Source organism: Pleuronectes platessa, chromosome 5 (assembly GCF_947347685.1).
Source record: "Pleuronectes platessa chromosome 5, fPlePla1.1, whole genome shotgun sequence".
Classification (NCBI taxonomy): Eukaryota; Metazoa; Chordata; class Actinopteri; order Pleuronectiformes; family Pleuronectidae; genus Pleuronectes; species Pleuronectes platessa.
The window spans coordinates 2,031,215-2,055,953 of record NC_070630.1 but is presented as its reverse complement, the minus strand read 5'-3'; the positions used below and the strand labels follow the sequence as shown (position 1 = coordinate 2,055,953).

At 43.4% G+C, this 24,739-nt stretch overlaps 2 protein-coding genes and 3 non-coding genes across 6 annotated transcripts in view; all 5 read left to right on the top strand.

The window, feature by feature from the left end:
• The first annotated feature begins 336 nt into the window (after positions 1 to 336).
• On the top strand, positions 337 to 16,802 carry zgc:85932 (uncharacterized protein LOC405875 homolog). The gene is made up of 20 exons (XM_053423440.1): positions 337 to 760; positions 3,382 to 3,451; positions 3,618 to 3,736; positions 3,856 to 3,989; positions 4,501 to 4,672; positions 4,815 to 4,886; positions 5,155 to 5,246; positions 5,764 to 5,838; positions 6,071 to 6,222; positions 6,579 to 6,730; positions 7,155 to 7,363; positions 7,524 to 7,566; positions 8,855 to 8,929; positions 9,060 to 9,120; positions 9,785 to 9,849; positions 10,404 to 10,472; positions 11,187 to 11,265; positions 13,101 to 13,217; positions 15,259 to 15,317; positions 15,420 to 16,802. Exons 1-20 carry the CDS (start codon positions 512 to 514, stop codon positions 15,444 to 15,446), a joined length of 2,091 nt encoding a protein of 696 aa, XP_053279415.1. The 5' UTR covers positions 337 to 511; the 3' UTR covers positions 15,447 to 16,802.
• Positions 8,103 to 8,175, top strand: trnak-uuu (transfer RNA lysine (anticodon UUU)). The gene has a single exon. It is a non-coding gene; the product is annotated as a tRNA-Lys (tRNA).
• On the top strand, positions 11,957 to 12,029 carry trnak-uuu (transfer RNA lysine (anticodon UUU)). Its single transcript has one exon. It is a non-coding gene; the product is annotated as a tRNA-Lys (tRNA).
• Positions 12,944 to 13,016, top strand: trnak-uuu (transfer RNA lysine (anticodon UUU)). Its single transcript has one exon. It is a non-coding gene; the product is annotated as a tRNA-Lys (tRNA).
• A 3,196-nt stretch (positions 16,803 to 19,998) lies between the features above and the next one.
• Positions 19,999 to 24,739, top strand: part of LOC128439797 (alpha-actinin-4) — a 46,863-nt gene continuing 42,122 nt past the window's right edge. Inside the window, exon 1 of one of the 2 annotated variants that reach the window (XM_053422216.1) lies at positions 19,999 to 20,252. In XM_053422216.1, the coding sequence (XP_053278191.1) occupies positions 20,127 to 20,252 (126 nt within the window). In that variant the 5' untranslated portion in view covers positions 19,999 to 20,126. The remainder of the gene's footprint in view (positions 20,253 to 24,739) is intronic. The other variant, XM_053422215.1, reaches the window with a different exon arrangement.

Sequence of the window (24,739 nt, the reverse complement as noted above, 5' to 3'; positions counted from 1 at the left end):
ATGAAGTTAACATTTTTAGTTTAGATTTGTCAAAAAATAAAAGCAGCTTAAATAAACAACGGTCACAGTTTCCCAGCTCTTAAAGGAGAAGTTGGACATTTAGTTAAATATGTTTATTTTCTTTCTGTCAGAGAATCAAATGAGGAAAAGTGAAAAGATTCATAACTTATTAAATCAGTTTAACATAAGAAGTTTATTCTAACTTTCCTCACGTGTAAAAACAACAGAACTTTACGAGTTAATGTCTGACAATTAATTACACCGTGTGGGCGTGTCCGATGAGCCGCGGCAGTTCTCTGTGCTCAGGGGGCGTGTCCTCAGGGTTTATTACCTGAGTTTATAAAAAGGAGGAAACTCACCTGAGGTACCTAAAGTACATTGAGCACCTGAAGTATCTGAAGTACGTGGAGTACCTTAACTACCTAAAGTACCTGAATTACCTATAGTACCTGAGGTATCTGAAGTAACTGAAGTACCTGAAGTACCTGCAGGATCCCTCCGGACCTCCGCCATGATCAAGTCGGAGAGCGTGTCCTCGGACGGCTCCCTCCCCCCGTTCGAGGACGACGTGGACTCGGTGTGTTCCGACGAGCTGCTCGGGTCCCAGTCCCGCCGCTGGCTCACGGAGCTGCTGACCGGGGACATGCCTATGGAGACCGTGGACGCGAACACCGTGGGTCGGGACGGGCTGTTCGTGGACTACCACTTCCCCCTGGGGGAGCTGGAGATGAACACCGGGGTGAAGTGGAAGAGACCGAAGGTAAAGAAACCAAAAGTGTTATTTATTCCACATGAATATTTCCATGTTACTCTACTTTGTTTTCCTTCTGTTGATTTGACAGATGCTATTAAAAGTTCAGGTTATAGAATATTTAATACACTTTGAAAACATGCAGCGTCACTAGAGATGAGAGTCACCACCAGAACGGGCTCTAAATAAAATGATAAACCTCAATAAACAGTCATTATGTAATATCAATTAATACAGTACTACACATCAATACACTGTCCAAAATGTACTATTACCTTTTTAAACTTTTACTTGAGTACTCCCACCCTGTTGGATAGTTTCTCATTTGCTAATACATAATATTGTTTGAGATACCACATACTTTCATTTCAGATACACATCTTGGTAAAACCAGTACTTTATTATCTGTTCAAACATGTTAGTGCACAGAAACAGACACACACTGTGCATGTTGTCCTCCCTGTAGGAGACATCATGTGCAGAACGAGGACACTAGTACTTCAGTTATTGTCAGGTACTTAAAATTATGTCTCAACAGAAATAATTAATAATGAATCATGTTTTTAATTAAACCTGATTTCTGCTTCTGAAGATAATGAATGAGAATTTATGCAACAAATCATAAAGTGTTGCAAGTTATTTTTGAATATTTACTGCAAAGAGATTGAGTGACAGGCTAAACACACCATTACTGCATCACTGTTACTTTCATATGGGGGGGGGGGGGGGGGGCACTAGTACTAATACACACATTACTGAGTAACACGTCCACATTCACATTTTAACTCCTGACATTAAAAACAAAAACGTGTCAGCGACTGTAATCTTCTCACATTAGTGATAAAATATGTTATTTAACATTTTATGCCTTCAGTAGAAAATTTCAAAAAAGATAAAAATGAAATAATGAAATTCTAAAAGAGGTGAAGAGAAGGTGCACCCGAGTTACCAGGTGAGCTCTCCTGCAGCAGCCACAGGTTCGATTCCGACCCACTTCTCACCTGCACTGTTTTCTCCAGAAGGAAACAAAGGCCCAACACAGAGAGAGGTGAACATGGTGAACTTTTAATCATAGTGTTCTTTGTGTGTTACAGCCTAATGGCCAATCAGATTTACTGTCAGTGACTCACTCGTCTCCTCAGTGAGTCAGACGAGACGTAGCGGTCTCACTTCTCTCACGTGAACGACCTTTGTGTTATTCTCAACAACTGCACACAGGTGTGTTTCAATTAAATCACCTGTTGATACAAAGAGAACACACAAAGGCCTGCAGGGCGTCCGGAGGAGAAGAAAGAGAGGAACTACACTCCACTTCCTCTCCTCACCTCTCCTCCTCCTCTTCTCTCCTCTCCTCCTCCTCTCCTCTCCTCTCCTCTCCTCTCCTCTCCTCTCCTCTCCTCTCCTCTCCTCTCCTCTCCTCCTCTTCCTCTTCCTCTTCTCGTAGCGTCTGTTGAGTAAATATGTGTCAAATCTTCTTCTATATAATAAAACAGCTTCTCACTCCCGCCTGAATCTTAAGTAGCTGCTGTGCGATGAAGGTCATTACACACCTTCAAGTGTGTTGCAGAGTGTATTTGCTATTTCTGGTGTAACTTCATGAACAAAACAACAAGAGCACAGTTTGACTCCTCAAAGCTGTTTGGTCACTTTATCCTCATATTGAGATCAGACTCATAAACAATGTAAAATATATTTTCTGCAGATCTGTTCTCACATCAGACACAGAGCCAGGGAACTTCAGGAAGTAGAGCAGCAGACTCTTCATCTGAAGGTCCAGGGTCGAAGTCCCTGTATCCTGTATATAATGCATCAAAGAACATCGAGGAGCCATTGCAGTGTGAATTGATAGATGATGCAAACAGGATGTATAACATCAACTGCTCCTTTGCTTTATAGAGTTGGTCTTTGCAACCAAGAATCAGATTTTCGGGTTAAGGCAAAACATGTCCCCCAAAAACCTTTAAAGAGGAAGTGATGCAGGTTGAACTGGATGAAAACCAAACGTCTGTGCACGTTGTGAGTTGTTTGAAGTTCTTTTCTTCAACCTGGATCTTGAAGGTCAGAGGAGAATCCAGCAGAACAGCCTCAGTTATGTGGAGAATGAGTCTGAGGAGATTTAGTTTGAGGAAGTGAACGCAGAGAACAAACAGCTTCAGGTGTTTTTTATTGAAACGTGTTAAAACTCGGCCCCTCGTTCACCTGCCTGTTCATCTCAGGACACACATCAATCCTGTTTGACTGGTGCAGGCCCACACACACACACACACACACACACACACACACTCTGTAAACACACAATGATGTTCACAACACATCTTATAGGGGTTCTTCTTGTGATGTGTTGTCATTGTGTTGGCTGTGACTGTATTAATGCTCTCTGTGTTTGTTCTCACTTTCATCTGCACGTATTAATTCATCCTGAGTTTCAGTCTCACAATCTGAAAACCTCATGTGAGGTCATGTATTCCTGAGGGATCTGAATTCAGGTCAGATTCCTGCAGCTCCTCTGTTTGTAGGTCTATGAATCTGAGTTGAGTTTTTATAATGAACTTGCATATTCCTCAATACATCAGGAGAAAAGTCAAAGTTTATTTTTTTAAACCAATCACTGCACTCGCTGCTGATTCCAGGAGCAGTGTCCGTCCCCTCAGTTCATCGTGAAAGGAGCCACACGCCTGGACATCCGCCAGGGGAAACTCAGTAAGTACACAACCAGCGAGTGTTACACAAACAGTGTGTTATCACACGATGAGTCAGCCTGAGTAATTTGTGAGGTGACAAATTATGATATAATGTTAATTTCAAATAGAAACAGTGATAATCTGTATGACCTGAACCCCCCCCTCCGATGCTCTGACCTCTTCAGACGACTGTTGGCTTCTTTCTGCCATCGCCTCCCTGGCTGTGCACCCGTCCCTGCTGGTCAAGGTGGTTCCTCTAGAGCAGAGTTTCCAGAACGGATACAACGGAAGCTTCACCTTCAGGGTAAATACAGTAAACACAGTCCCTGGGACAAGGCTGCATGGGTGACCGCTGCAACACGGACATCCTGAACTCTGAGGCAGGTCCTTGTTGTTGTGATGAACACTCGTCTCCCTCTGTAGTTCTGGCAGTACGGTCAGTGGGAGGAGGTGAGAATAGACGACTTGCTGCCGACTCAGGACAACAACCTGATCTACCTCAGCTCCCCCGACAGACACGAGTTCTGGAGCTCCCTGCTGGAGAAGGCCTACGCCAAGTGAGTGTGTGTGTGTGTGTGTGTGTGTGTGAGTGTGTGTGTGTGCATTGATTCATGTGTATGTTCCAGTTTTCTTAATATACCAACGTTTTGTTGAATTATCTCTTTTGAAATTGACAAAAATGTCTAAAAACTGAGTGAAAAAGGTTAAAGTGGCGGATGGCATAATAAGAATAAGTGTGTGTAAAATAATAAGATGAATGAAATAATGCTCTTTATCATAAGACACTTTTTCCTATTTCTTATGGGGCAGAAGATCAATATTGTTTTTTTTTTACCTATCAAGTTAAAGCATTAAATTCTATATAAGAAAAATCTAAATTAGACTCAAGCATGTATTGCTGTAACCTGTGATGCTTCTCCAGCTACGTATCCAGAATACACTTCAATATTTGATCAGAACATGAACAGTAATGGAGTCTTGTCCATTCAGCTCAACACTTTGCACTGCAGACCCTCCTGCAGGTTACAGTCTTTATCTGAGCATCTGTTCCTCTCTGTGCTCCCTCAGGCTGAAAGGTGGCTACAGAGCTCTGGACATGGGCTTGCCTCACGAGGCCATGGTGGACATGACGGGCGGCGTGTCGGAGGTGTTGAACATCTCCTTGCTGCCCAGGAACCTGCCGGCCGTCATCAAAAACCTCCTGTCGAAAGGAGCGCTCATCAACTGTGCCAACTGTCAGGTACCGTGAGAAAGAGACGACTCGTTTTGTGTCCCTGGAGACAAACCCTGATTCAGAGAGTCAGTGGAAGATGATGAGTCATGTTGCTCTGGATTTCCTTCTGTCCTGACTGTGGGTGGATGTTTGTTTTTTCCGTGTCCAGGGTCCTCTGGAAAAAATAAACGAACTGGGGATCATGTACAGACATGCCTACTCTCTGACGGCAGTAGAAAAGGTAAATGTCCCTGAACCAGGTGAACTAGTGTCGACTCAGATTCTAATTGAATCGATCTCACAGAATCACAACTAAATATTTCTGTTGAGATCTTAAGATGAGTCCTGGCAGCAGCTTTGATCGACAGCCTGATCTCCACCGTCTGAGTCTGACGCACAGACGTCAGGCTGCATAAACAGATGCACACATTAGGTTCCCCTGCAGGACTTGTGCACCTCCCTCTTCTCTTCACTGCCCTCACGTGTCAGCCTCTCTCTCTCTCTGCCAGGTGAAGACGGCCTATGGCACCGTGGACCTGGTGCGAATCCTCAACCCCTGGGGCAACACAGAGTGGGTGGGTCCCTGGAGCGACGTGGAAGGGTTGGTACTGCATGAGCCAGATTAACCGGATTCATTTACTTCTTATCTTTGTTGTTTGATGAAAATAAAAAAGTCCTGCAAGAACAATTTAATTTCTCCATCTCAAACTACCTGAAATAGTGTGTCTGCGCCTCAGTCTCATACACTGTATTTATTATTTCTATTAATCTTATTTTTGTATATTTACATGGATTTATATTGCATGTTTACTTATTTGTACTTTTACTGATATCTTTTTGGGGGATTGTCCTCTTTCCCTGTTGTGGGTGGTTTCCAAAAAAGTCAAATTTGAGAACAAGAACTTTTGCAGGAAATGCAAAAACTTTGTTTACTCAGTGGTAATATTCCCACGTCTGATTTGAATGAAATAACAGTTCTATTCAAATTGAATTCATGCTTCTTCTCTGATGTGGTTCCTCCACTTGTCTGTGTTTAAAGATAATATTTAATCCTCTTATCATGAAGATGTGGGACAGGTATCAGCTGACTGGTCACCACCTGTGGTTTTGTGTTCCAGAGCGGAGTGGAGCACAGTGAGCCCCAAGGAGCAGAAACGACTGCAGAGAGTCCAACGGGAGGACGGAGAGTTCTGGTGAGTCCCTGGCGTCTCTCTGGGACACACACTGTGAGCTGCTCTGACCTTCACAGAGCTTCTCTGCTCATGCACTCATGGTTCTGATCTCATCACGTGTCACAGGAAGGTTAAAGAAAGTGTTTTGTGATACAAATCTATGTAAACACAGCTGCTGCCAAAACTGTCTCTGTTGACTGACGGGTTCAAAGTCATTAAACCAGTCATGTGTGAATGATCTCCTCTCACTCAGGATGTCGGTGGCGGACTTCGGAAAGCAGTTTGAGACGATGGAGGTGTGTCACCTGGCCGGCACCCCGGACTCCGGCGTGCTGCCCTGGCGCTGCATCATGCTCCATGGGAACTGGGTGCCGAGCGTCTCAGCAGGAGGATCTCCTCAAGGAGGTAGGAATGACTCATAGTCACTGACGAGTCATTGGGCCTGTGGTGGAGGAAGTACTCTAACATTTCACTTACAGGGGAATTCCAGTATTTTTCAACCTTTGTTTATAATTGTTCATGTGTAAATGAAAGAAATTCACAAAAACGCGTCGGTGCAGTAGCTCGTCTCTGTGGCTCCAGTGATATCTAATGGGGCAACAAGACAATCCATGAAATGTCCACTAAAAGTAATTTATTGTTGTGCTTTTACAATCATTACACATGTCTCAGTGTGTGTGTGTATATGTGTTTGTGTGTGTGTGTTTGTCTGTGTGTGTGTTTGTCTGTGTGTGTGTTTGTGTGTGTCTGTGTGTCTGCAGGTTTGTTCTGGCAGAACCCTCAGTTCCAGCTCCTCCTGCCGGAGGGGGACAGCAGCGACTCTAGGAAGAGCTGCTCCTTCATTTTGTCTCTGATGCAGAAACTCCACAGACGCCGAGGCACTGACCTGTCCCTCGCCCTGCATGTATTCCCGGTACACGCACACAACTGTACTGAACTCATCTGTGTGTTTTAACGCTGCCCCAGTTTGAGCCTATTGCGTGAGTTGTTGCCTGTCTGCACATGTTAGCCCTGAGGATTAAGGGCGTGCCCACGCATTGCATGCTGGGATAGGTTCTATTATCTCTGGAGCTTCTTTGTTTGTTTTCAGCATTACACAAAAACAACAGGATTCTTTTTCACTTTCTTTAATGATGCAACAATGGACATTTTTGTTTTTTTTCAAATTCATGGGGGGGGGGGACTAATAATCTATGAGTGTGTGAAACTACTTAACTTCGTGTGAGTCTCTAATTTTATTATTTCACAAAACGTACGATTAAAGCATATACAATACGTAGTACTTTACGATGGAGAACTACGCCGCCATGTGTAATGAATCTGTTGCATCTCACCAGGTCCATCCTAAGAAAAGATACTTGTCTCCTGAAGAGCTGAAGGCCGTCCGCCCCGTCTGCTGCAGCACCCACTACTCCTCACGCCGGGAGGTGGTTCTCCGTGGTTCCCTTCCACCCGGTTCCTACGTCATCATCCCCTCCACCTTCGAGCCCAACCAGCAGGGGGCGTTCCTCCTCCGGGTGCTGACGGAGCAGAGCAACACGGCCGCGTGAGTCAGGGATTCATCTCTGGTGTTTGTAGTTTTCGGGACATGGGAGAATTTAAAACATCATTAAATTAAAACTTAGATTCTCGTCCATCCCATTATGACGAAGCGTTTTGAGGTTTATGATCATAATTATGATGATTCTCTGATTTTCTCTTTTCAGTCCAGTTAACAAACCGCCACAAGACGTCAATTCACAAAGTGAGGTAAGAGACACGTGTTGAATTGGTTCAATCATTCACAGAGGATATAAAATCAGAGCCTGGAGTAACTCAAGCTTCCCTCAAATGAACAGTTACCTGAAGTCTTGACTGTCATATCACATGACCTCAGGGTCGTAACATTCCTCATTAACTGGGGGGGAGAGGGAGAGGGAGAGGGAGAGGGAGGGAGAGGGAGGGAGAGGGAGAGAGAGAGAGAGAGAGAGAGAGAGAGGGAGAGAGAGGGAGAGAGAGAGAGAGAGGGAGAGAGAGAGAGAGAGAGAGAGAGAGAGAGAGAGAGAGAGAGAGAGAGAGAGAGAGAGAGAGAGAGAGAGCACAGGCAGTGACATGTAGTAAAGTAAATACCTTGGACTCACTTCTAATAAGGAAGTAAAACACCATTAAGAGGATTATCAGAAACCGTGACAGGGAACAAACGTTGTGACACTGATGATGAAGCCTCAACATGTCACATTATGATTTGTGTTGTGTCTTTTTTCGTTGTGTCTTTCTTTATTGCGGATGAAACATCACCTCTCAGAGCCTGGATAGCTCAGTCGGTAGAGCATCAGACTTTTAATCTGAGGGTCCAGGGTTCAAGTCCCTGTTCAGGCGATAGAAGTTTTAAAACACATGTATTATATGAAGTGGGTCACTACTGTTACACGACTAGGAAACCAAGTCAACTTACACATTATGTCTTTAAGTTATCTGGTTCAATGAGTCATGAACCAGTCTGACAGGCAGCTGAGGCCCAGTGCAGCAGGACCTTCTCTAGAGGCACAGACACATTCACAATACCAACAAATCTTCAACCGACTGAGACGCCTTGTTTGAATTATCTCATTTGAAGTGATGATGTTTAACAAAGTGAATATTACATTATTTATTTCACAGTGACTGACTGACGAGTCTCTTTACTGTGCAAACTGTCTTCTTTTGATTCGCTGCCTCAGCCTCAAACCGGCAGATCAGTCTACTGTCTGTGTGAATGTGAGTGTGAATGGTTGCCTGTCTGCACATATCAGCCCCGGGATAGACCGCTGAGTGGATTAAAGGCGTGCCCACTTCCCACCCATTGCATGCTGGGATAGGTGCCAGCGTGCACTGAGATAAGTGGGCGGATAAACTGCAAACTGAATTAAAAACGCCTGTTGCCATAAATCAGCTCCAACAACGGTAATTAACTGATGTCATTGGAATATTTAAAAGCCCACAAAGCTCCAGTGGTTGAACCCAGACAGTCGACATGTGTTTGTAAAGAGAAATGTGATTCTGTGTTTTCTGTCTGCAGCCGTCACATCCTCACCAGGCTGCGCTCCCTTCGCCCAAATCCATCAAACGCCTGTTCATGAAACACTGCAACAAGGTGAGACTTACCTGCACCTCAGAGATATTAATATATATAGATATATGTAATATGTATATAGAGAGATATATGAAGAGGAGTGACGGTGTGAGTCTTGTTTGGTGAATGTTTCATGTCTTGTGTTCTTTAGAAGGGGATTTGCAAACCGCTGCATCTGCACAGCCTCCTGACTGAGGCCATACAGGGAGGAGGTCAGTGTGGATTCAACATCAGTTTGCGTGTCTTTGTTTTCACTGCTTGTGATGAATTTGTGTAGTTAGTGTGCCCCCCCCCCCCCCCCCCCAAGTCACCTGGGGTATGGCATGTGATTGGACTGAACTTCAGCAAAGAGCAAACAACAGGTTAGGAGCCTCCGGGCATTTGTGGAGTTCCAGATCAGAGCTGCAGGACAATGCTCCTGTCAACAATGTCAGTCGCAAGCTCGTAAATGTGTGAGTTGTGTAGGTTGTTGGCTCAAGTTTCAACATGTCAGGAACAGTCGTCAGATCAGCACTTAGAAGGTTTGTAACCTGGAAAGCCGACTGATGCACTGAGAGAACAGTGATTCATAATATTGTTTTTTTATTCGTTTTCCAGCTTTTAAACACAGAAACAACCTTTTCAAACCTTTTTTTTAAATCTGAAATATGACCTGATATTTATACCATAGCCTCCTGGAGGTATGTTGTCTTCTACTCAACAAAGTTCGGTTTATGTCCTCGGTATCCAGACCCACTTTTTACTGAAATGAACAGTAAAATATTATTATCACCATAAGAATATATAACACAGGATGGACATTTCAGTTCTCATTGTACATCATGATTTAAAGTCCTGCATTATTAATAATAATTCTCTCTGCTGATTTGTCTTCAGTGTTGGCCGGCAGTGAGAAGAATCTGGCTCTGGAGCACTGCAAGAGTCTGGTGGTCCTCACCGATGTATCCTTGTTTCTTTTATCTCAACAAACTCACACACTTCCACAGATAAAAATTACTCATCTAGACACCGAGGACCAGAAAAATTAAATGAATTTAAATTGTAAACATGACCAAATAATCTGTTATTATCTCTGAGGATTCTCAGCTCTCTGTCTGTGAAAATTCAGAAGTTGAGAGGTTGTACATGTGCAGGGAACTGGACTAACTTGTGTTTCTTTCAGGTATTTAACGTGTGTACTTGTACTGAGAGTTGTTGTGCTAAACAGTTGTAGGTTGTTGTGTGTCTCAAGCTGTGAGTGTCTGTTGATACTTGTAAGTTATAGACTCATCTTGTTTATGGCATGTCTGGATTCCTTGAACAAAATTCCAACATCTCCCCCCCCCCTATATTTTATTAGTTCAGGATGCTAATCTTCTCAGTGAGGACTCAGTTCACAGACCTAATGCTGCCATCTTAAAATGAGTCTGTTTATTGATGGAACTCAGAGCCGACTCTGTTGAAACTGTTCTGGTTCGTGTCTGGTTCTTTTTCTTGACCTCAGTATTTAATCCAGACTCAGGGCACCGCTCGGCTGAACTGGCGTGAGTTCATGGGTCTGTGGGACATGATCAAGAGGTGGACGGTAAGGTCATCAACACACAGTAACATCAAGAAAATAAATCAATCAAGCTTAACCATAACCTCAACCTAATTGCAACCCTGAGTGAGTGAGGGCGAGTTTCAGTGAAGTCCTCAGGCCATAGACACATGAAGGGTGACACAGAGGGTTGTTTAGAAGTCGAGAACTTGTCTCCTCAAGAACCCCCTGAGGTGGGCACCAGTAAGGTGGAGGACCAGTAAGGCGGAGGACCAGTTAGGCGGAGGACCAGTAAGCTGGGGGACCATGGTGCTCCGGAGCTGTGTCATCTCTCATTGCCGGGGCAGTGCGAGTGCAAGAGAGGGAGGAGGAAGTGGTGATGTGACCTTAGTTTAAAGACTAATGTTCAAATAGTTGTAAAGCTATTAATAACCATGAATATCTTTATGTCTCTTACAAAAAATGTCATATTCACCATGTGTGTTGTAGTTATAATAATAACTTTATTTGTCTAGCTCTTATCTAAACAAGTGCTTAACAACATACACGGTAAGGAGGCACATCAGCCAATAGAATAATTCAACTGCAATAGCCAGATTCAACCAGTAGAGGGCAGTCACTATGCTTGTTTGTATTGAACACTGATTAATAACTAATATCTGTTCTCAGAGGGGAAAAGTGCTTATGAGGTGTTTCACAGGTTTCCATCGTTGAATTGAACTTCATGATGTCAGTGCAGTTGTGTTTCTTCCTCCTCAGGACATCTTCCTGGTGTTTGACAAGAACAAGACGAAGCGTCTGGAGTATCAGGAGGTTGCTCCGGCTCTGAAGGCTGCAGGTACCTTCACTCCTCAAGGGTTCTCTCAAACTGCTATGTTTACAGGTTCCATGTGTTAAAACACGTTTGATAGATTCAGGCTCTACATCTGTTATGTGACCAATAGGGGGAGTCGAACCACCTCTCTTCACCTGCTCCTTTGCCTTTAGCAACAAATATAGAGTCGCAAATAACACTGAGGTGTTTGAATCAGATAAAGAATCAGCATCCGACCTGATTAACTTTATGTTTACACACACTACAATCATTTTAACATCCTGCACTAACTTTTTAAAGTGTCAGAGAAAATTAACTCTGAGATTTAGTTGTTGCCTCATCAGTCAAATACGCTCAAATCTCTAGTTAATATGAAGTAAAGTTCTATTAAAGTAGGTTATTAAACAATGCTATAGTTTAGATTAAATCCAACACAGGATCCAGAGAGTGGCTAACAATGTGTACAGTGACATGAGAGAGAGAGAGAGAGAGAGAGAGAGAGAGAGCACACAGGCAGTGACATGTAGTAAAGTAAATACCTTGGACTCACTTCTAATAAGGAAGTAAAACACCAGTAGGAGGATTATCAGAAACCGTGACAGGGAACAAACATTCTGACGCTGATGATGAAGCCTCAACGTGTCACATTATGATTTTTGTTATGTCTTTTTTTGTTGTGTCTTTCTTTTTTGTGTATGAAACATCACCTCTCAGAGCCTGGATAGCTCAGTCGGTAGAGCATCAGACTTTTAATCTGAGGGTCCAGGGTTCAAGTCCCTGTTCAGGCGATAGAAGTTTTAAAACACATGTATTTAATGAAGTGGGTCACTACTGTTACACGACTATGAAACCAAGTCAACTTCTACATGATATCTTTAAGTTATCTGGCTCAATCAGTCAGGATTAGTGTGAGTTTCCTGACATGAACCAATCTGACAGGCAGCTGAGGCCATATATATATATATATATATATAAAGGCTAGATGTCTCGGCCAATGGAGTCAAACGTCCGCACATGGCGGCCATCTTGACACTGGCGGCTCACTCACCCATAACATTGTGTTGTGGTGGTACATGTTCTTTTAAATAAAATAAAAAAAATCTTGATGTATAATTGTAAAGAGAAATGTAACTATTTTACAGCAATTTTAATTATTTTGTGAAAAATAACATAATTATTCATAGGTATTCAGTTTCATAACTACATCTCTGACGTTTATAACAAACCAAACCGTTAAAAAATCGGTTGAAAACTGAGCAAGTTATGGTTATTTAAAAAGTACGTACCATTTCCAACACAATGTTATGGTGAGCGAGCTGACTGTGGCAAGATGGCCGCCATGTGCAGATGTTCGACTCCATTGGCCGAGACATCTAGCCTTTGTATATATATCTATGGCTGAGGCCCAGTGCAGCAGGACCTTCTCTAGAGGCACAGACACTTTCACAATAACAACAACTCTTCAACCGACTGAGACGCCTTGTTTGAATTATTTCATTTGAAGTGATGATGTTTAACAAAGTGAATATTACATTATTTATTTCACAGTGCAGCCTGACTGATGAGTCTCAGTACTGTGCAAACACAGTTTCCTGTCTTCATTTGATTTGCTGCCTCAGCCTCACTGATGAAGCCTCAACATGTCACATTATAATTTGTGTATTGTTGTTTTTTATTTGCGTATGAAATCTCAGCTCTTAGAGCCTGGATAGCTCAGTCGGTAGAGCATCAGACTTTTAATCTGAGGGTCCAGGGTTCAAGTCCCTGTTCAGGCGGTAGTTGTTTTGAAATAGGAAGTTCTTACTTCTGCTGTGATCACACATGAATGAAAGAGGAACTCTTGTGTGTTTGTGCTGCAGGAATCACGGTGGACGACCTGGTGATGCAGCTGGTTGGCCTGAGATACACGGAGCCAGACATGACCATCAGTTACCCCGGCTTCTTGTACCTGGTGATGAAACTGGAGAGCATGATACGTAAGGGAGGGGAACACACACGGCTCGTTGTCTCAGGAGAAGCTGCACAAACTATAACATGTTCAGATCATCCATAATTATCACATAATTGAATTTACAAAACAATCCAAAATAAGGAAGTGAAGAGCGGCATAGGAGCCGAGGGGAGGGAGGGGGAGGTGACAGAGGAGGCGTGTATGGAGGACCATACATGACTTAAGTAAAAATAAATAAATAAATAAATGTATAAATAAATACAGAAATAAATAAATAAATGAATAAATAAAAATGGAAATAAATAAATAAATACAGAAATAAATAAATAAATATGTTAATACCAAGAGAAATGTCAAAATAAATGTCTTAAATTTATTTGCACATTTATTTATTCCCTGACACATTTCCTTTGCATTTGCAGTGTCCTTATGCTAATGAGAAAGGCGGGCCTAACCGCAGTCTCATGCAGGATTGGTCACAAGAGTGTAATGATCCAGCCCTACTACTTCTGCCTCTCAATGCTGGTGTCCAGTAGCTGTTTGCAGCGTTGAGCCAGTTCACACTTAAAATGAACTAGTTCAAGTTCAGAGGGTTAGTTAAGGTTATTTTTTATTGGGATGATTTAGCTGTCAGTAGTCCTGACTGTGAGCGTCACGTCTCGTGTTGTACTGAGCACAAGGAGCGAGCCGAGAGGAGAAGGAGGAAACAGAAACTCCAGCTCGGTACAAACCACCTGCAGCTTCTGCTCTGATCATGAAGCCGCTGATCTCTGAGCAGATGTGACCAGAGAAACTCTGTGTTTTCACTGTTTCCACTGTTCTACAAAGTCACTAACTGGCTGTTTCACGGTGAAGAGCTCAAGTCTCAGTCACTGCCCGTGTCTCTGAGCTAGTGTGTGGAGCAGCGCAGGGGCTGTGTGTGTGTAGCTCAGTTGACCAATCCTGCTCGAGACTGAGGTTAGGCCCGCCTTTCTCATTAGCATAAGGACACTGAAATCGAAAAATAAAAGTTGGAATAAATGTGGAAATAAATAAATAAATGTGGAAATAAATGCAGAATTAAATAAATCAATGTCTTAAACTTATTTCCACATTTATTTATTTATTTCCACTTTTATTCCAACTTTTATTTATTTCCACATTTATTTATTTCCACATTTCAGTGTCCTTATGCTAATGAGAAAGGCGGGCCTAACCTCAGTCTCGAGCAGGATTGGTCAACTGAGCTACACACACACACAGCCCCTGCGCTCCGTCACACACTTGCTCAGAGACACGGGCAGTGACTGAGACTTGAGCTCTTCACCATGAAACAGCCGGTCAGTGACTTTGTAGAACAGTGGAAACACAGAGCATCTCTGGTCACATCTGCTCAGAGATCAGCGGCTTCATGATCAGAGCAGAAGCTGCAGGTGGTTTGTACCGAGCTGGAGTTTCTGTTTCCTCCTTCTCCTCTCGGCTCGCTCCTTGTGCTCAGTAGAACACGTGACGCTCACAGTCAGGACTACCGACACCTAAATCATCCCAATAAAAAATAACCTTAACTAACCCTCTGAACTTGAACTAGTTAATTTTAAGTGTGAACTGGCTCAACGCTGCAAACAGCTACTGGACACCAGTCAGCATTGAGAGGCAGACGTAGGGCTGGATCATTACACTCCTGTGACCAATCCTGCATGAGACTGCGGCTAGGCCCGCCTTTCTCATTAGCATAAGGACACTGCAAATGAAAAGGAAATGTATCAGGGAATAAATAAATGTGCAAATATATTTAAGACATTTATTTTGACATTTCTTTTGGTATTAACATATTTATTTATTTATTTCTGTATTAATTTATTTATTTCCTTTTTTATTTATTTATTTATTTATTTATTTCTGTATTTATTTATACATTTATTTATTTATTTATTTTTACTTATGTCATGTATGGTCCTCCATAGGCGTGGGAAACAGGGAGGAGAAAACTGCAGAGACAAAGCTTGATGCAGAAGAAGAAGATAGAAACAGGAACAATTCCACAGAAGCTTTCAGGTGAACTGTTGTTGTTTTCTCCTCGTTCACAGAGAAATTCCAAGCGTACGACGTGGCCGGAATGGGAACGATAGCAGTCAGCTACAGACGGGTATGAACTCAGATACATCTCCACCCCCCAGACTCCTTCTACACCTCTTTCATTAAAACAGAACTGAAAATAAACCACTTCATGTTCTCTCTCTGGTTCCAGTGGCTCCACCTGACCATGTACAACTGACCTGCTCCACTCAGTCACACTCACCAGGACTCACTCAGCTCTTTGTTGATTTTCTTTTCACTGCTCGATCTCAATGTGTGATTTTTGTTGTATTTGTGTATATGAACGATGTCAAGTGTGGTTCAGTGACAGAAACATGATGCAAACAAGGACATACTGTGCCTTTAGTTCCCCCTCGTGTACGGAGTCATCGTATAGTCACGGAAACATCCGGGGTCAAAGGTCAAACACGGACGTGGAGCTGTGATGTCAGTGAAGTGTATGATTCACTGTGTCAGTGACTTTTGAGCAGACGTAGCCTCAGTGATCTCAGGAATGAAACTTTAAGATGTTCACATCATTTCTGAGCCTGAATTTACTACATCTGACTCCAAATAACAACAAACTTCCAAAATAATTAATGATATTAATTAAACGCTGCTCAACATGAGAACTGACTCTTATCCATGGTGTCAATCTTTGTGGCTTCAGACGGCCAGTTTCATAGCCAGTAGTTCATCATGTATTCAACTGATCATTTCATAGACTGACTGCTGTCCTGGCTCCTGAATGGTGGAACGAGCTCCTGATGAAGCAGGACAGATCTCTTTCGATTATACCTTGAATTAAAAAAAATTATATAGTAGAACAGCTTCGTTTATATATGATAATTTACAAGATCTCAGACGGGTAAATTCAAATGATATAAAGAAAGAACTGTGGTTCGATATTTGGAATAAATATTTAAATTATCTTAATAAATAACTAAATAAATAAATAATGCAGTTTAAAATTGTATATGGACTACATTACTCTAGAGTAAAGTTGCATAAACGTTATCCAGATGTATCACCAAGCTGTGATACCAAGGAGAAGCAGTGTCTCAACGTTACAGGACTTCGTGGTCAGAATACTTTTTTCCCCAAGGTGTTTAAAACTAGAATAGAAATAGATCACACTTATACCTGGTGTCTTTGAGAACTGGAAATGTTTAGTGAGTGAACAGCAGCATCTTCTGTCCTGTGGCCGACTTTGTGCAAAGAAGATTATTCTCCTACGCTGAGAGATTAAAGAAACTCTCCCTCCTCTTTGAAAAGATCCCACATGTCCTCAGTGAGAGAGGCTTTGGACGGACTTGGACACATGTGATTTCTTTCTTAGAAGGAATGGATGAAAAGATGCATTAATCTTGGATTTAATTAAGTTAATTTTTTTAGGTTATTTGTGGGAATTGTGAGGTTTTGGTCCTTTTTTTCATTTTACAAATCTGGTGTAATTTTCATCTGATTTCCTTTGTCATAATGTTCATTTGAATTTAAGCTAAATGTATTTTTAACGAATGTATGCTTCACAATAAAAATATTTGAGAAGACCTCATCTGGAGTCAGAGTCTGTGCAGCAGAGCGATCGGTGGATTGAGCATTTAACTAATCGTCAGTCTCAGCCTGTATATCATCAAAAATCCAATTCAAACCAAAACATCCATCATGTGGTCCATGTTTATTTACGGTCTATGTTGCTTTATTACTGTGAAAGCCTTAAAGCTGAAGTGGAAAACAACCAGTGACAGTCCCTAAATGGTTAATTTAAACTCAGTGCCTTGCTCAAAGACACTTCAGAATGCAGATAGGATGAGCTGAGAGTGGAACCTGACAAGAAAACTGCTTTTACTTGATGTTTCATGCTATTTAATCCATTACTTCTCTAGCTTGACATGTCGATTATTGTGTTTCATATTGTAAATGTGGCGTAATATAATATAGTGCATTAGAATATGCATTATAATGATGTTATACTTTACTGTAAATTGGCTGCTACAGTAACAGATTTTTCAAAAACATATTAACTCTATGTTAAATTGGCGGACAAAAAAGAAACAGCGACTGTAACGAATAAATTAATAAACAGTGATTTTATTGATCTTTAACTCCGGTGTTACAGTCGATTGTCAGTGTAATAAATGAGCAAACTAGCAACTCAACAAAGTAAAATAACTTTAGATCTGACCTATGGATTAAATCCCAAAAAGCTGATAACAGAAACAATGATAACAATTCAGAACTAAAAAGATAAAGTCAGTGCTCGTTCTTTAATATTAAAACTCACTTGATGAAAATGAACCATCTGTACATGTGAATGTGAAGGTCAATGGAGTCATGAGACCTGAGAGACTCGAACTCATTTACATCATGAGTTCAAGTCTGTGTTAAACCACATGAGCTCCTGTGGTTTAACATTTTAAATCTATACAGATGATTGATGAAGAAGTTGACTCTGGTGTCCCTGTGAAGTCCCCCCCCCCACCACCACAGTGGATATTTTCAGAGATGATCCTCTGCTCCTTCCTAAAGTCTGGTATGTGTAAATATCCGTCTTCCAGCATCGTTCTTTACACTGAGAACAGTCTGAGATACACATACCAGAGGTTGTGTGTGTGTGTGTGTGTGTGTGTGTGGGGGGGGGGGGGTATATCCTGTTAGGACCAGTTTGAGGTTTAACCATTGGAGTGAGGATGTCATGGGAAAGTAAAGACATTCCAGTCAGTTCTCACTTTCTGACACAACTTTAAAGAGCTGGTTCAGGGTTTAGAATTAGTTTCAGGTCAGGGTGTGTGTGTGTTTGTGTCTCAGGTAAAGTTTGGTGACAATCGGGGCAACGTCTTATCTAATTGGATAAAAGATAGAAGCTGTGCCCTCAGTTGGGAAAAGAACGTGTTGATCAGCAGTGTGTGTTTGGTGTCTGTGTTAATCATGTTGTGGGAACCTGATACGAAGTTCTTGTAAAATCTGGACAATGAGAATGTGTTTCTCTGCTGTTTGTGTGTGTCCCTCCTTAAATAGATAGAAAAACAGTCCCTTGTTCCTGCTAATGAGTCCAGACCAGGCTGCAATTATGACCCGGGCCTGTGTTGACCAATCACAGCGTGGCGAGGACTAGTCGAGCCGCACTGTATGGCATCACATGACAGAATCAGGGCCGGAGTGTATATGCTGCTCTGGGCTGTGTTGACACTAATCGACCCAGACAGCCTGAGCATGACCTACTTGAGAAGGTGGCTCCTGCAGACAGGACGGTAACCCTCCAAACCAGGAGTAATGGATGCTGCTGCAGCTCGGGCTCTTTATGATGTCAGTCCCCCGGGTCAGTGGCTCTAAAGCGTTTGGTTCATGACCCGCTGATGTTCACAGTCTGCACATAAATAATGTAATAACAAACTATGACTGATTTCACCTTCTCAGGTTACTTCATATCTTCTTGAGGCTGGGACACAGGGCAATAATTAATATTTTGCAAGGACAATGTTTTAACCCTAACCCTAACCCAGAAGTATATATTCTGAATGTTCTGGTCCAAAAACATAAACATAAACCTCAGGTTGTACGTTTGTTCCAAAGTCATTAACAAACTGAATTCTTCCTCTGCTAAATTTGATTAACTTATACTTCCTTGACTTCAGGACATGAGTTCTGAGCATAAAGAGGAAAATTAAAGTTGTAAAACAAAGCAGCACAATTTACAAATTGGTTAGTTGTGAATTCAAACACAGAAATAAGAGACTTGTTAACTAATTAAATAAAGTTAACAAGTAATACAAACACAATTTAATTAATTTGTGTGTAACAATAAAATAATTTGTTCCTGTTGATATTTTCTTTTTGTCAGAGAAGTAGAAGTGAAGAAACTGTTTAATATTTGGGATTGATTAACTTTCATTGTCTCGGCAGCTCACGTCCAAGTGGGTCATGAATATTAATGAGGTGTCTGGCCTGAACAATACAAATGCACAGGTTTATCACAGGAAACAGGCGAGGACACCTTCAAAATAAAACACCAGAGAGCAATTCAAAGTGCAATTTCTTTACAAATACTAAATAATAATACAGGTCATTTATTTGTATGAACTTTATTTTCTTCTCTCGTCTAATGTTTATGAAAAAAGACTTTTGAGCACTGACTCTATAAATGAAAATGTGTCTTTGTGATGTTACTTCAACATTTGAATTTACTTTAATCCTTCACGTGTGATTTTTTCTCTTTTGGTGTAAGGGAAGGTGGAGTGAAATAAAATTAACAATTATTGATTGCAATTATAATAGTTATTGTGATTGCACTGATTAAACAATACACAATAGTAATGCAATGTCAAATTATAGATTCTAATTATCATTGATATTGTGACTATAGTTAAACACATGGAGATTTTGTAAAGGGGGGGTGGAACTCTTCTTTATTGTTGGATATAGTGTGTCTTCAATAGAAATCAGAATGAATGGTTCGATGCCAGTAGAGAAACCCTGTGTGTGTGTGTGTTTGTGGAGTCAGTGCACTTGAACCCGTGTGTTATTTTGAAGGGCCGGGCCGGAACCCTGTGTGCTGGCGGCCGTGAGCTTGTGGTTCCGGCCGGTTCTCCCGGTTCCTCCCAGCAGCCGCACCGAGCCGCTCTTCTCCTCCCGGCAGCGGCGGCAGCAGCAGCGGGGAACTGTCACTCACACACCGGCTCCGCATCACTCGGAGACGCGCTCTCTTCGGCTGGAAGCGGCGACCGAACACGGCCTCCTCGCCCGGGCTGCGAACCCCTCCCCGTGCCGCCTCCCTCTTTTGAGACGTCACTGCGGTTTTCCCCCCCGTTTCTATTTTTTTGATTTCCTCCCACCTCCTCTGACAGACCGTCCGCCGCGCACTCAGCTTGGCCAGGCTGACATGGTAGATTACCACGCTGCTAATAACCAGTCGTCGACCGGCGGTGTTCAAATCTACATGGAGCAAGAGAACGATTGGGACCGGGACCTCCTGCTGGACCCGGCCTGGGAGAAGCAGCAGCGGAAGGTAAGCACAGACGCCGGGGAGACGGGGCCCAGCTGGGGCCGAGTGGAGCCGGGCTGAGAGGAGGCGGCGGCGGGCATGAAAGAAAATGGCTGGGACGGGGAGTGGAGGTCAGAGGACGGGCCTGCAGCTGCACCGGTGCCCCACTTTCTATCACCCTCTCCCCGCTCAGCCGCAGCCGGTCCCCCCCTCCTCTCTGGATCCTTCTCTCATTCCTCTCTCTCCATGAAAACTGCTGGATTGTGTCTCTCTCCCTTTTCGCTGCTGCCCTTTCTCTGTTAAAGGTGATTCTTCTCCCGGTACTTTCCCTCTTCATCCTCCTCTTCCTCCTCCTGCCTGAGCGGAAACACGGCGCCACATTGTTGTAAAAACCATCAGAATTGTGTTAGTGCAGATTTGCTCCAGTGTGTGTGTGTGTGTGCGGAGGCTTTAGGGCGTCATCAGGCTCCCGGTCCCACTTGTGTCTGGCGGCCTGGCTGCGAGCTGAAGGCCGATACGACTCACCGAGGCGAGGCAGGAGAACCGAACCGCCACCACGGTGCACCGGGGCCGATATACCGACTCTCGAACCTCGAACCGGCTGTGGTTCAACATCTTTTATTCAGAGGCTCGATTCTCAGGATGGAAAATCCCCAGGGAAACGCAGTCATTGAAACTCACGGTCCGCTTGTGGAATTCCTGACATGGTTCGCAACTTTCTCCAGCCTCAGAGTATTTGAAGCATGGCAGCTATTTTAAAAGTATTTGAAAAATGCTGTGAGCGAAACCTCTGTACAGACGCCTCCTCCTGTGACAGAACCCTCCAACTGGTTCTGTTCAGGATTGCAGGACCGTCTGTGTGGCCCAGTGAACCAGCCAGTTACCACCAGTTCTCAGTGGAACAGCTTTAATCAGCAGATTTGTCAGTAATGGAGATCGCTGCACATCAGATGTAAAGTAGATGTAAGATAGTGGATTGCACTTGATTACCTGGGAGGGTTTGAACCACTGGTGGAGAAACTGTATTCAGACATGCCTCCTTCATGGTTTCCTCCTTCCTGCTTTTCCAACCAGTCAAACCGGACACACCCACTGATACCATCATGGTTCTTACATGAAAACCTGAAGCACTTCTTACAGGTTCAGAACCAATTTGAAACCAAAACGTGTGTATGAACCTCTTCCATGTTGGTTGAAAGTTTCTGTAGCCCCACTCATTCCACTGCACAGAACCAAACGCCCACTTGCTGTGCTGCACATTTTAACCCGCTCCTGTTTTTAAATTCAGACACAGAACCACTCAAGCTACCGACTAACATCTCCACTGCTTCTTTCATAATAATCACATCCTCATCAACTCTCCCTCCGACGTCATCCACCACTTTTCTGCCTGACATGTTTTTTTGTAATCGATGCCGTCTGGCTGAGATCGTTGCCAATGGCGGTTGCACCACTTTGCTACCTGTGCACAGTTTTCCCACAACGATGGCAATAAAAGTCATCCACTATAATTTACTAGACAAAGGTGACCTCGTTTTTTTTTTTAAACCACTGTTTCCCTTTAGGCGTCTGCCAAGCTGAATGAGCGTCTCTCAAAATATAGACCCATTTAAAAGCCCTGGTTTGTTCCAAATAGGAAATAGAGGAAGTTATGATTTGATATTCACATCACATGTTCCCTCATGACTACATGGATGTGTCCTAAAACCGTAAACCACGCTTACATCAGTTTTGAATGTACTAAATTCTCGTAAGGGCGTGGAGGCAGTATAATGAAGGGCCATTTGAAGAACCATTACTTGACAGTGTGGAATGATCTAGAGGGTGTGTGTGTGTGTTTGTGTGTGTGTGTGTATGTGCTAACCAGGCTACGCACCCTAGCCTTTTCACTAGATGACTGGCATACTTTCGAGTGGTGTGACAGCATGCCAAGCATTGAATTGTGCATTTTTATAAGGCTACTCAGCATTTTCTCTGTCAACATCCCACATTTTTACACCTGCCTAACGTCAAACCTTTGTGGGTCCAGTCCTCCGTTGGCACCTGATGCCAGTTGCTCCACTGTTAGTCATATTTGTCCATGGATCCCAGAGGTCAAAGTAGGAGCGCATATCCGTACAATCATTAACAGAATGAGGATTGTGGTGCAAACCTGGGCTGAGGTCCACTCCTCCACTTTCCCACATCTCCCCTCATCAGTGGCTGCTGATAGGTGTTTAGGTGACTGGGGAGAGAGAGAGCTGGGGACGTGTCCCTCTGGATAGCTGTGCCGGTCGCAGTGAGGCGGGGGGGGAACCAAGGGCAAATTCCTGCGGTGTATTCACGCTCACTGTGCCAGTTATTGCGCAAAAGGGGAGCGAACGGCTCCCGCAGAAATATCAAGAGAGAAGTGGATATAATGAGTTGGGTTTGTCCCTGTGCAGTGAGAGAGGGGCGAGTCTGTGAACTCACAAACGGGAGCAGTTTGTCGGCAGCAGCTTTTTCCATCACGCTGACTTCTGCACATTCAAAATGTTGAGTAACACGAGAGGGGGATAAAAGATGGCCGTCCTCAGGATTTTTTTTTGCATTGTTGCCTTTTTGTTGTCCACAGAGAGAGCGAGGGGGGGGGGTCTGATGAAGGAGGCAGAGAGAGGTCATGTGACAAAGGCCTCACTTCACATTGAACTCAGAACACTGTAGGTACATAGTTCACATGTTATCTAGTGGAGCCACAAGGACCGTGAAACATTTGGACTTGATCTGTTTGTGTGGGAAAGTGATCTTCATGGACAGGCCTCTTCCTCCTCCACATGAACAAGGCTGGAAACGCACATAACATGAGCACTCGAGTACACTGGGCATGTGTGTGCCCTTGGAAACATGAAGCATTAGCTGTTAGCCGAGGCTGATGTATCGCGTCTAAAACTCCAGAGTAGTGTGGATGCCAGGCGTGTAGCTGTAGCCAAGGGTCTGCATTTTCAAACAGAAATGTAGTTGTGTGGATGTAACCTTCTTCTAATAGAGTGTAAAGTGTGAGTTTGTGTTTCTCTCACAGAAGCAAAGTTTGTCCTTTGTGGTTTGTTTCCATTTGTCCATTTTGAGCAACATTTCTCAACACCCTAGAGCAGCTGGACTGAGCCAAGCAGAGTCCAGTTAACGCCAGTCTCTTACATACGAAGCTTTCCTCCCCCCACCCCACCCCCCCAACAAACATGTTATTAAGTCTCTGTGCTCAGGGATCCACCACAGGTTCCAACATGTCACCGTGCGCAGCGCCGCAATCAGAGGTTTTATTATACCTCCTGCTCCTCAGCGACGGTTTGGCTGCACATATTTCTCATGTCATGATTCAGAGTGAAAGGGAGCGAGGTGGGCGGATGAGCTAACAAGGAAAGCAGCAACGTGCACGAGCCAAAGGGCCTGGAACAGTCTGCAGCATTTGTCAAGGTGACACACCAGCACTTGTTCGGCTGTTCCCCTCTGATGCAGTGGATCTGGGTTAATTCACAAAACAGATCAAACTCTAGATTAACGGTTGAAGCTAACGCAGAATGAGTGGCCTCGGTTAAGCAGGCAGATCAGTTCTGGTGTTTGCTGAAAACAAAATAGAGAGACTGAGAAGTTAAACTGTGGATTCATGTCGGAGTTAATAATCCCATTCTCTGCTCTTAGATTGTATCTGGAGCGTGTGGCACTAATCGTGTAACGTTTCTCACAAGTCAACTGTGTTACAGTGTCACAATCAGTTGTGGTTAGTGACTGGTGTTTGATCTGTCCTCATTTTCCTATGCAGCCAGTGTCTCATTCTGTTTGCACTGCAGTGACTGAAGCTGGACTGTTACACTGAATCACAGCTCCACTCACTGCTGGAAATATGAGAGGGTGAACTAGAGGATTTGACTTAGCTTGGGTTATATTTCTCTTGTGTTGAGTATAGTCACCAGGTTCCATTCATACTTTATGAAATACATTTTTAGTTTGCATGTCCCATCTGATAACATCGGTGATGCTGGTTATAACCTATACTGCAGCCAGCCAGTAGGGGGTGATCAATAAGCTTTGGATTCACTTTCAGTAGCCCTTTTGTCCTCCATCTTTATATACACTTACATAACTTTTTCTGTAGCTTGATGTCAGAGTAAACATGTTTTTCGATGTCTCAAAGTAAGCATCAGGAATTTGTTTTCATTCGGCCTCTTCTTACTTCCTCCGCCAGTGCCCAAGGTGGGCAGCTGGACACAATGTTAGTTTGTTCTTTGGCGCCCACCTTCACATGCTCTGTGTGGCTGGCTGGCAGGCGGAGCCGGCTCAGATGGCCTCGGTTGGCTCAGGACGAGCTGCGAGGGACATTCTGCCAGGACAAATGGACCAAAGAATACACCCTGCGGTCATTACTACATTGGCTTAGATCTGGCTGCATAACAAGCTGCCATGTCACTTTTTTTCCGATCCCAGCCCACTTCCTGTTCCAAAACATTTAAAAAACCAGAAGGGAGCTGAAAACGTTTGAGGAAGGTTGAGTAAATTGG